This window comes from Sminthopsis crassicaudata, chromosome 4, assembly GCF_048593235.1.
Source record: "Sminthopsis crassicaudata isolate SCR6 chromosome 4, ASM4859323v1, whole genome shotgun sequence".
NCBI lineage: Eukaryota > Metazoa > Chordata > Mammalia > Dasyuromorphia > Dasyuridae > Sminthopsis > Sminthopsis crassicaudata.
Genome location: NC_133620.1, coordinates 310,957,682 through 310,970,145, shown reverse-complemented (window position 1 = coordinate 310,970,145; position 12,464 = coordinate 310,957,682). Strand labels below are relative to the sequence as shown.

The 12,464-nt window shown below is 33.9% G+C and overlaps 1 protein-coding gene and 1 long non-coding RNA gene across 2 annotated transcripts in view; one reads left to right on the top strand and one right to left on the bottom strand.

Annotated features, from left to right (window-relative positions):
- The window catches only part of LOC141566917 (uncharacterized), a 39,978-nt gene extending 35,478 nt beyond the window's left edge, over window positions 1-4,500 (top strand). The window contains exons 2-3 of the long non-coding RNA XR_012489402.1: window positions 1,373-1,502; window positions 4,386-4,500. This is a non-coding gene — a long non-coding RNA (uncharacterized LOC141566917). The remainder of the gene's footprint in view (window positions 1-1,372; window positions 1,503-4,385) is intronic.
- The window catches only part of LOC141566915 (myosin-3-like), a 35,212-nt gene extending 23,749 nt beyond the window's left edge, over window positions 1-11,463 (bottom strand). The window contains 10 exon segments of the mRNA XM_074312060.1: window positions 17-120; window positions 4,205-4,303; window positions 4,384-4,447; window positions 4,888-4,980; window positions 6,525-6,633; window positions 7,045-7,072; window positions 7,962-8,118; window positions 9,531-9,674; window positions 10,480-10,691; window positions 11,413-11,463. Coding sequence (XP_074168161.1) covers window positions 17-120; window positions 4,205-4,303; window positions 4,384-4,447; window positions 4,888-4,980; window positions 6,525-6,633; window positions 7,045-7,072; window positions 7,962-8,118; window positions 9,531-9,674; window positions 10,480-10,683 — 1,002 coding nt within the window. The 5' untranslated portion in view covers window positions 10,684-10,691; window positions 11,413-11,463.
- Window positions 11,464-12,464: the final 1,001 nt, after the last annotated feature.

Sequence of the window (12,464 nt, the reverse complement as noted above, 5' to 3'; positions counted from 1 at the left end):
GTTCCAATCTACTTACATCTGTAGCTATCAACTCTTCTGTATCATCAATGCTTGCCACCAAGATTTCACCTTGGCTAATGAATGGGTAATCATAAGGATTGGTTGTAATAAGCAGCAACTCTAAAATAAAATAGGCATTTTAAAAAATGATCAAATAGAAGAAAGAACAGTTTCCATACCATGAATTTTAAACATTATATTTTGCTCTAGAACTGGAATGCCTCCTCTTAGAAACAAATCTAAATCTGAGAAGTGAAATCCTTTACAGTGAGAAATTAAACTCCTTGGAGTTTACTAGGTTACTTTGTGACCCTTCAGCACATATCACTTAGGTAAAAGCTTTTAAAAAGAATCTTGATTTTTGTCTTTATATGCCATCGTTGAGACCAAAGCCCAAGAAAATCTGAATGAAAACTGACATTTCTCAACTAAGAAATAATAGCATGTATAATCATGTAGGGGGAAAATAGAGCTCTATTCCGGAATAGTCTGCCATTGAATCTTCTGGAAATCTATTTTAGCTTCCAATAGTACTGTATCTCCAGTTTTGAGATAAGATATACATCAACCAGCTATCATAAAGTATCTGCTGACCTGGGGTACCAAATTCATCATGGATTCTGTAGGTGATATTCATATAAATTTTATTGTGTTGTGTCATAAGCCTTAAATCCAGAATATTTAAATTCTGGTTCCATTACTGACAAAACTATCTTTATCTATCTGGGCCTCAGTTTCCTATTTTGAAAAACGAGAGAGTTAGACTATATTACTTCTACTGTCCAAATAAGATCTATTTATAAAAATTTTAAATAACACATAGAAAGAAATAAAAATTGGGGGTTAAAGACGGAAGAGCTAAAGGATGGAAAATATCCCAGTCAGTACAGTTTTTAAACACTCATCTGGCAGTAAATAGATTCTGGTCACAGAAAAAAAAATGTAGGAATTCCCTGAAAATTTATGGAAGTTTAGGTGCAAGATGAATTCACAAACAAGAGATTAGGCCACCCAGTTATCACATACATGTACTCCAGCAAAAAAAGTTAAAATCTGGTCTAGATGAAATAATAATCAAGAAATAGAATGAGAAACTATAATAAATAGCTTCTTCTTCCTCAGAACTGCATGAAAAGTCAAGTCATAAGCCCATAAACAATTCAAAAGGAGGCCATCATCAAAATCAATGCCACAGTAGACAAACTGTTAGCCTCTACAACTGGCCAGAGGCATATGTACACTGGAAGGCTCTGTGTTCAGTGACATCTAGAATAGCAAGACCACTGAGAAAGATCCAGGGAGGTAAATAAAACATAACTGACCTGGAAAACAGGCCAAAGAGGGATAATTTAAGAATCATTTCATTTTTCAGGAGATCTTTATACCCGGCAATAACAAGATTATATGATAATTAACTCTGATAGATGTGGCTCTCTTCAACAATGAGAGGATTCAAACCAATTCCAATTGTTCACCAAGAAAGAGAATCAGCTACACCAAGAGTAAGAACTATGGGAAATGAGTGTGAACCACAACATAACATTTCCACTCTTTCTGTTATTGTTTGCTTACATTCTTGTTTTCCTTCTCAGATTTTTTTCTTTCTTTCTAGGTCTGATTTTTCTTGTATATCAAAATAATTGTATAAATATGTATACATATATTGGATTTAAAATATATTTAAACATATTTAATATGCATTGGATTACCTGCCATCTAGGAGAAGGGGTAGAGGGAAGGAGGGGAAAAGCTGGAACAGAAGGTTTTGTAAGGGTCAGTGTTGAAAAATTACCCATGCATATGTTTTGTAAATAAAAAGCTATAAGTAATATTAATAAATAAGAATGATTTTGCCTTTGAATATGACACAGAATGTGACATATAGTAAAAATTTAATAAAAGCTTGCTTTTTTATAAAAAAATAATCATTTCATTTTTGAAACCATGATAAAAAAATTCAGAACATTATATTTCAAAAAAGCTTAAAGTATCTACTTTACTACCCAAATCTATCAGAACCAAAGATCAAAATGAAAATATCAAAGATCTACTGATTGCCTCCTTTAAAAAAAAAAAAGGAAAGGAAAGAATAAAGAAAAAAAAAGTCTTAAGAACTTCATAGCCAAAGCCCAGAGCTCCTATGTCAAAGATAGAATAGTAAAACACACAAAAAGAAGCAAATGAAGTACCAAAGTACCACAATGAGTAGAACACAAGATCCAACAATTTCTCCTAAAATATAGAGATCTTTAGATACAATATTTCAAAAGGCAAAAAAAAAATCAAGATTCAATTTCTTAAAAAGTTTAGTATAATTTTACAGGTTGAGAAATAGACCTTACTTGAATAGTGGTCTTTCAAGCACTTCTGATGAAAAAACTAAAGCTCTTACACAAACTTGGAAATACAAATGCAAATCAAGGCAAATCTAGAAAGGTAAATTATTTCAGCAAATGGAAGACACTGAATTCCAATAAGTGAGAAAAAACAAGTGTTGCTTCAGAACTGTAATATCTTCATAGTATATTGATAGAATTAAATAAAAAAAGGAGGACCTGGAAATAGATTGGTTCTATTCTGAGGATTTGAAGAAAGTAAATAGAAGGGAAGACAAAAGGAGGGATATATTGATATATAAAGGAGGAAGAAGGAGCTAAAGCTAGCTATTTCTTATAATCAAAGTAAATATGAAAAAGAGTATATACAAGAATGGAGGAAGGAGTGGGGAAAACAGATATCAAAGGAAACTCACTCTTACCTGAAAGAAAGAAAAAGTAAGATGGGAAAGAGCCATTGAAACATTTTGAAAACTGCACTCAAGTGAACAAAAAGAAATTTGTAGGGAAATACAGACAAACAGGAGAGTCTTCACTAAAAGGGCACACTAATGCACTATTGATAAATCTGTGAATTAGTTCAGTCATTAGGGAAAGCAAATTCTGAGCTATGCCATAAAATCATCAAGGATACTGCTCTGAGTCTCATAACCCAAAGAAAGAAGAAAGGGACTCATATATAGAAAAAAAAAAAAAAAATATATATATATATATATATATTTGTAGCAGGTTTTTTGTAATAGCAAAAAACCTAGAAATTAAATAAGTGCTTACCTATTGAAAAAAATGACTAAATACATTATAGTTTGTGAATGTAATGGGAAATTTTTGCATAAGATATAACAAAATGAAATGTCTTAGAGATAACTGGGAAAGTGAACAGAGCCAGGAAGACAATTTATATTATGACAGTACCATTGCTATTGTTAAACAATGCTGAATGACTTTAGAACTATAATAAAATACTATTAAGTCGCAGTTCCAGTGATGGACTCAAAAGACAGAATAAGAAATACTTTTTTTTGGACTTAGCCAGTGAGGGAATTTGAATTCTTGAGATGTCTCGGACCATTTGAATGCTTCTTCATTGATCCAGTGAAGTGTGTTATTTTAAAATGAAACTGTCTGGAGTTAAAACCACCATTTAATCTTTCTCCACTAAAAATGTACTAGTGGATTTCCACATAGTGCGCATCAGTGACCAATTTTTTTTCCACATTAGTAAATTGTGTATGAGGACACAAGATGGCGCTAAAGGACAAAAAAATTGTTTCTGCATAGTAGGCAAGCTTTGTTTAAAGTAAAGGGCTTGTAGTTTAAATTTTATATATCTATAGATGTATACATATATATATGTATCATATATATATAAGTATCATATATATGTATATACATATAAGTATCATATATATATATATATATATATATATATATATATATATGAGATACTTTCTTCATTATGTGACAAAGTACACTGACCCTATCCCCTTACTATAGCCCCCATTGCCATTAAGTGATGGGAGATTTTTGAAAAATTATTTTCTTAAAGGTTTGTCTGTGTCAACATATTCCAGAACAGTTTACCAAAAGGGACTGGCCTCCATTTTGATGCAATGAGAAGAGCAAAGAATTGGAAGTCTAAAAACTTAAGTTCCAAACCTAGTTCTGTGTAGATTTGAACAAATCACTTGTCCCCTGAGCAATCTCTTCCCTCATCTTATTCTATAATCTTATAATCCACTGACTTTCAATATATATATATATGTCTATAGGCAAACCAATTTGACTGACTTGATAAAAAAAGACTGAAATGTCTAAGAACCAGAAATATTGGTTTATTTGTCATTGAAGTAAAAGATCTTTCTTACCAATGAGCTCAGGCTTCTTATTTGAAAGAATCTGGTAGAAGATATGATAGCTTCTTTCAGCCTTTAACTGGAAGGTAACTCTTGACTTCTCTAGCAGATCTAGAACACAAATACATATTTATTTGTCAAACTGCCTCTGGTTAGTGTAAGCAATAAACTGATCTTAATTATTTACTTACAGGTCTCAATATCTGCAGAGGCAAGCTTTCCTGTGGTTCCAAAGTGAATTCGGATGAACTTGCCCTATGAGGACAAGAAGAAACCATAGTTGGCCATAAATATTATTCCCAAGTCAGACTGAGTGTAAAGAGTGTTAACATTTCCCATGAGGTCTACTTGAAAAAATAAATATAAATTTATTATTCAAAAACTTTTTCTTTTTTTTTAGATTGACAGTATATGACCTTCCTATTCTCCCTTTCACCTTCTTCCCTCATTCAATATAATCCAATTCAACAAACATTTATTAAGCACTTACTATGTGCTTAATAGCATACTATACTAGCTCATGGGTTTACAAAAGCCAAAAAAGAAAAAAGTGTAGTATCTTTGCTTGGGAATGAAGATGGTGGCAACTTTGTTCTCCAGGAAATCCTTCTTTTTGTCCCATAATCCCTCTCTTGCTTTCTCTTGATTTTGGGAGATTACATTGAAAATCCAATCATCATTCTAATCTGACTTACAAAACGAGATGAGTTGTCATTCCTCACAGTCTTGGCATTCCCGAAGGCTTCCAGCAGAGGGTTGGCACTAATAATCTGGTCTTCAAGTGTCCCCTAGAATCAAAATTTATAAATAAATAAATAGAATAAGAAGGGGATGATTTCTTCATTTCCTAAGGCAAAAAACTTCACAAATTTCCTGAAGTCAGAAGGAGCTGACCTCAAACTTTTACTAGCTGTGTGACTCTGGGCAAGTCATTTAACCCTGATTGCCTCAAAAAATAAAAAAATAAAACCTTCACAAACAAAATGAGCATGTAGCTGGTTATTTGTGATAACCACATATTACACTAACCTAGAAAATTCCTTTAACTCCTTAGATAGGTAACTTCTCGACTTGTTTCTCAATTTGAAACTCAAATAAATATGTAAGATATTGCCCTTAAGATGATTTTGCCTTTTGTCATATTTATGAAATTGTTCTCTTGTAATATTAGTTAAAGGTGTCATTTCAATTCACAACTGCCTATCCAAGTGATTTTCACCAAATGATCACTTCTCAGAGTTATCGCTATGCACTGGACTTTTTTTTCCCTAAGCCTTTCACGGGGTCATAGCATTGAAGGTAATTGAGTCTAAACTTTTTATTTTATATATAAAGAAACTAATATTATATAGGTGAATTACTCAGGATCAAAAAGTAATCGACAAAGCTAGAATTTGAAGCCAGGGCCTCTGATTTCAAATTCAGTACAATGTCCACTGCACTGCTTTATAGCCCTAAGAATTAAAGGTTGTTAGTTATAAATTCAAATAATAAAAAGAAATTGACAGAATAGTTCTAAATATTGAGTCAGAAGATCTAAATTCAAATTCTAATACTCCCACATGTCAAAATGTGAAGGTCACTTCTCCAATGATCTCAGTTTCTTTCATTTGTCAAGTAAGTTATACTATATGATTCTAAGATTCCTTCTAGCTCTAAATCTTACAATCATGTAGATCTCTGAGGGACCTCAGAGACCATCCAATTTAACCCCAGCTACACCCAGAGAGAGAACTATGGGAAATGAGTGTGGACTACAACATAGCATTCCCACTCTTTCTGTTTCAAGTTGTTTTTTTTTTTTTCCTTTTTTTCTAAATCCGATTTTTCTTGTACAACAAGATAACTGTATAAATGTGTACACATAGGATTTAACATATACTTTAACATATTTAACATGTATTGGACTACCTGCCATCTAGAGGAGGGGGTGAGGGGAAGGAGAGAAAAAGTTGGTTTTGCAAGGGTCAATGTTAAAAATTACCCATGAATATGTTTTGTAAATAAAAAGCTATAATTAAACATGAGAGATGGAATTTGAACTGAAATTCTCCAACTCCAGGACCAATGTTCCTTGCACTGTATCAAGCTGCCTCTTAAGAGATTCTCATTTTTGTTCTAAGACAAGTTTTTTTCTTCTCTTTTTGTCACATAAAAGTTTCTCAAACTTTTTCAAAAGATTTTTTGAAAAGTCTTTCAAACTGAAACTTAAATACATTTTCAATGAGGAGAATATGATTGATAATAGGGAAGAAGTAAAGTGTTAACACTTTTCACAAAAGTAAAATTATGGCAACTTAGATTCAGATTTCATTGTTCATTCTCATCCTACCTTCATCTGGCCTTCCTTTTTCTTGGCAAGGTCTCCAGTAGCAGCAATTGTTGCAAAGTACTGGATAACCCTCTTGGTATTGACAGTCTTTCCAGCACCAGATTCTCCACTATCCAGTAAAAATAAAATAAAATTGATAGATCTGTTCATTAGAATGGCTTCAACAAAAGATGCTATGTCCTCTCTTCTTTTTTTAGCATCCCAAAGAAACCAACTGTTTAAGCCTCTCTTTATCATGTTCATACCTGGCCTGCTGAATCCCAAATTCAAAGTAAACACCAGTGTGGGAAATAAAGTGCAACTTAGTATAGCTTTCTTAAGGCTCATTTGTCACCTCACCTATGCCCCACTTTCACTTTCACACATGTGCACAGATATACACATGCACATGAAAGTTCTCCCTTCCACCCATTCCACAATTTTAAAAAAAGTGAACAGACCATAGTAAAGAACACATTTGCTTTCTAAAATAAAAGGGAGAGCCATGACCACCGAAATTAGCAATGGTTTTGCTACTTACGTGATTAGAATAGACTGGTTTTCCCGATCTGTCAAAGGAAAACATCGGAACCATTACCAAATGCTGCCAAAAGAGCCATTACCTTTCGTTTTCTTTACTTTACATCTTGCTGGTACTGTTACTATTCTAATGCATTCACCTGCCAACTTTTAATTTCTTTAGTTCTGTGTTACAGGACTCCCATCCAATCACATTGTAATATCTGGTACATTAGTTGAAATTTTAATGGTCATGTTATCATAAAATTTTAACAGAACCCATTGATATGCCAATTGCTGGCTCTATGAGTCAATTTTGTATTTAAGAAAGTTAAAGGAAATTAGTCTAAAATTCTTGCTTTAGGAGCCCAGGCTCCTAATTCCAGGCTTCAATCACCATATCTTATAGAACAATCACCATATCACTTAAATATGTTTGGCACTGAGGATATAAAGTCAAAACATTCTATTGGAGAAGACATACATATGTAAACATATACAAAATATCTTTTAATGGAAAAGGAAACTGACGCTGGCATGACTTGTCAAGGTCACACAGAAACAAAGGGCAGGGCCAAGATTTGAAACTATATCCCAAATTTTAAGTCCAATATATCTTCTATTACACTACAGACCTTAGAGATCATTAGAGCTACTTTCCTTCTTCTATTTTACATAAAGGGGAAATCAAGACCCCAAAATAGGAAGTGATATCCTCTAGATCATATAGTTAGCTATTTAAAAAGGCAATTCTACAACCCAGGGCCCTGACTATATTCTTTTTCACTCGATATTGATAGTCTTTCCAGCACTACATTCTTCACTATCCAGGATAATTAGAGGGTGGGGTCAAAAAAGAAGATAAAAATTGATAGCTCTATTCACTGGAGTGGCTTTAGCAGAAGATATTCTGCTCTGTTTTCCTTAAATGAAACATACCAGTCAACATGAACTGATAGGCATTGTCAGAGATGGAGAAGATGTGGGGAGGAGCCTCTTGGCGCTTTTTGCCTCGGTAAGCATTCACCACTTCTGGGTTATATACTGGTAGCCACTTGTAAGGGTTGACAGTGACACAGAAGAGGCCAGAATAAGTCTGAAAGAAGACAAACAAAAATTACAATATAAACAGGATTTCTAGAGTTCATTTTCTTTAAAAACCAAAGTCCTTATACATGTTTTGAGTTTCGAATAACTCTCCAAAAAAAAAAAAAAAAAAAAAAAAAAGAGAAGCAAAATTAATCTTGTTGCAGAGTGTGACTTTCCCAATTTGATGGAGCCCAAATACTAACTTATTCTTTACTAGCTATAGCGAAACAGCTTTCTTCTTCCTGGCCTCAATGAAATATAGAGTTTTCTTAGAGCATTATTTAGACTTATGAAGAGAGGCAAAGGAGGCAAATTCCAAGGCTAATTCCTTTGTTCTACTGATCCCTTATGAAAATAAATAAATAATAGTGACAAATAAACTTTAGCTATTTATAAACAGGGTCTAGATTCTTGAGTAAAAGGGACAGCATTTCTAGTAAATTTTAATATTTTCCAAACAAGAAAAATCTGAGTTTTGCATTTATAACTAATATAACTCTTTGAAATGAAAATTTCAAGGTTCTAGGAACTATGACTAAAACTTTAAATCACTAAGCTAGTCTTTTTTTTCCTTTATTATAGAAAAAAATAACATCATTTCCCATCATTTTTCATAATATTGTCTAAAACCTTTACTAAAACCCCTCTTTATCTATTTTCGTGGCATGGAAATTAGCCTGGGTCCCTGAATGCTATGTGAGTGCAGTATAAGCTCTGGTAACTATATAATTAGTTGGAAAGGTTCTGGATATAGGCTTTGTGATAGACTGTATCTGAGAACCATCCTAACAAAATTTGGACAATCTTATAACCAATCAGATTGCCTATGGTTAATAGAAGTGTGATCTTCATTGGTGAAGAAATTTTTTCCTAATGAATCATTCTTTTTGAAATTATTAAAGTAATGTTTAAAGTACTAATGAGTCAACACTGTAAGCAAGTCTCCAATAAGGCAGTCTTTGTTGGTCCCAATTTAAGAAACAATTCAACAACAGTAATAGCACCCAAAGATGTCCTTGCCCACTGGGAACTCAGTCTTATTTGTCAATCAGTAACAGTTTTGACTCATTAGACCCAATTATATGAAGCCAGAAGGCACAAAACTATTTACAAAGCCAAGCAGAGGTTGGAATGGTCTTAAGTAATGGATCTGACTGCCTTTACCAAGCTTAATGAGAAGATATATTTCCTTCATCTACTTCTTTCTTTTTCTTCTTCAATTCTCTTTAATCTCTCTCATTGTAACCTTCCTCTCGCCTTTTTTTTTTTTTTACCACCCATACTTTTCCCCCTTTTCTCTATTTTCATTTGAGTATATCTTTTAAAAGCCATCTAAACGCGCATATATTATTCCCTTTTCTAAATCATAGCCCATGGTCTTTCATGTACTCTCCCAGAAGTGACCAAAAAGTTATTTACATAGATCATCCAGGAAGTATAACGATCCTTAAGGTTATATAGGACAGCTGGCTCATTCAGATGTGTCAGCATTGCCATGTCTTCAATCTTATCAAACTTGGGTGGATTCATTGAATACACATCTTCTTGTTTAACCACCAATGCCTGCAGTAAGAAAGAAAATTGGGGATTATTAGTCAACATTTTGGGAACTCTGAAAGGATGGCCAACTAGGACCCAATGTTGTAAAATTAAAACCTTTGGAACTCCAGAGGATAGAAGCACTGGAAAACTGAGATGAGATAGAATAGTTGAAGTGGAAATTCACAGGATCATAAATCTCAAGCTAGAAGAAACATCAGAAATCATCATTTTACAGATGAAGAAACTGAAACCCCAGCATTAAAAGCTTTGATTTGAACTGATACTTTCTTATTTCAGAGCCAGTTCTTTTTCTACTACACCACATGGCTCTTTTGTTTCCATAGCAATCACCTAAATTACCATCTAACTCGGCTGATCTGTGCTTTTCTGCCTTCACAGAAAAGATATTATATTCCTTATCCCTTGGCATTCCTAGGACAGAACCCAGAGTAGAAAGGGGACTGTTCCTTGATGTGTATGATTTAGGCCAGAACCATCAGCATAATTCCTTGAATGGCCCTATATACTTTAAAAGCAGCTGTCTGGTCCCCTTCAGCAAGCTTATACAACAAACCATACTAAGTTTCACTTCCTTGAAAGAAGCTGAAGAATGTGTGCAGGAGGATTATAAGTGAATAATAATAACTCACATTTGTATAGCACCATAAAATTTACAGGATGCTTTCCTTGCAACAATCTGGTGAGCTGAAGAATAATTTTACAACCATATCACTTACTTTTTTGGACCTCAGTTTTCTCTTTTGTTAATTGAAAATAATGGCAACCTGACAAGTGTGTCATGAGGATGTAATAAATTAGGGCTTACCCTGTTATCTTCAGTTTCCACCATGACCTTCCCATCTTGAGAACTCTTGATTCTCCCTTTAGCATATTCTTCCTTTGCATCAACCACAAAGCAGTAGGTTTTAGCATCAAATGGCTGGTTTTGAGCTTCTATCCGCTCCTTTTCTGACTTGCGGAGAAAAGGAGCAGCTGTGCCAAATACTTCCATCTCAGCATCACTACTCATGGTGCCAACTAAAAGCAATCAATATCAACAGGATTATGTATGGAGCTGAGTCCCACCAGGAAGATGGTGCTTCATGGTGCTCCTTCTCTCTATCAGCTGTACTGACAATCTTAAAAGTGGGAAGCACTATTCTTTTGCTCTGGCAAAGTTAAATGCCTGAATTTCACAGCCTTCACAATCCAAAACTGGGAACTCCAGAATCAAAACAATTCTATTGTTAGCAAGAATCCCTCCAAGTTCAGGTAAGCTAATTTCACCACTATCTGAAATTTAAAGATTATAATAATTACTCTGTGCATCAGAGTAGGTTTAAGGATTCTGAGGCAGAGACAGTTAACTCTTTTAGGACCCTAATCCTAGAAGAGCTACTTAACTTAATGCTTTCCATAGTTTCCACATAATCAATTAGATTTGGTGGACACTGCCAATCCCTGGACATACCAAAGTTCATACTAGCAAAGTACAAATTCTAATAAGTCCTACCAAAATTGAAATGCTTCAAGTATAGAGACAGAAATTGACTGTACTACCTATTCAAAGATCAGTCTAAGGCCAGAGAAGATCATTATTAAATGAAAATGAAAGAACCAAAACATCAAATGAGAAAACTTGCTCACAGTCATATTGAGCAACTTGCTCTAAGCAAGAAAGAGCTCTGTCACTTTCTGAGTCAATGAGAGTTTTAGACTAGCTCAAGAATCTATAATATATTATGGTCAGAATTCTTACCTTATAATTATGCCAACAACAAGAAGAGAACTGGTGGAAATATGTGACCTTGAATAGATAAACCAAAGAGAAAATTCAGAAATATCAAAGAAATAGTTTTCCTAGTTAATCAGTTCTTGGCAAATAAAATGCTTAGAAATACTTGTTGATCAAACTGAAGGGGGAATGCTGAATTCACAGGGTTATGGGAGGTATAAGCAGGTTCTGCCCAACACACATAATAATTTGAGCTACGATAAAAACCCATGTGCCCTAAACAGCCCTCTTACCAATTTTCTATGACAATATCACTCCCTTCCTTCTATCCAACTTGAAATTCCCATTCCTCTAGACTGAAATAAAAAGATGTGATGCTATCTGAAGAAAATATTTTTTAAAAGCAACACATTTCCTAGAAAATTATGCCAGCTCTTATTAACATAAATAAGTTACATTTACTAAGTGAAAGCTTGCAAATCACCATAAATCTGGCTTTGAGGAAGGGAGCTATAGGTTGGGAGGGTTTTTTTTAAGTGAATTAAGGCATAAGAAGATGGCAGCATGAAACTCTGGGTCATCATGAAACAGTATTGGGTGGGTAACCTAAGATGCTCTGGACAATTAACAGCATTGCTAACATTTATGTTGAGATTTAAGATTTACAAAGTCCTTTACACATATTACCTCATTATTTTACAATAGTTACCAACAGTTGTTACAAGTATTATCCATTTTACAGGAGGCAACTAAGAATGAGAAAAGTTAAGTAATCTTCCCAGGTTTCTACAGATACTAATTGCCTACTAGGCAGGATGGAGAAAGGGTCCTATCTAGTCTTTATGGGTAGGAATCTACCTGTGTGGTATGAGTTGAAGACCAATGGACAGTCTAAATTTTCACACACACACACACACACACACACACACACACACCTGAAATTCTACAATTACAGGTTCATTTGCTTGGTTAAGCATTGTTCTCTTACAAAAGAAGAAATAATTCATGAAAAGATCTTTAGGTATTAAAAACCTAGTATGAATTTATCAGGAAAAACAAAAAATGAAAGCAGGCCC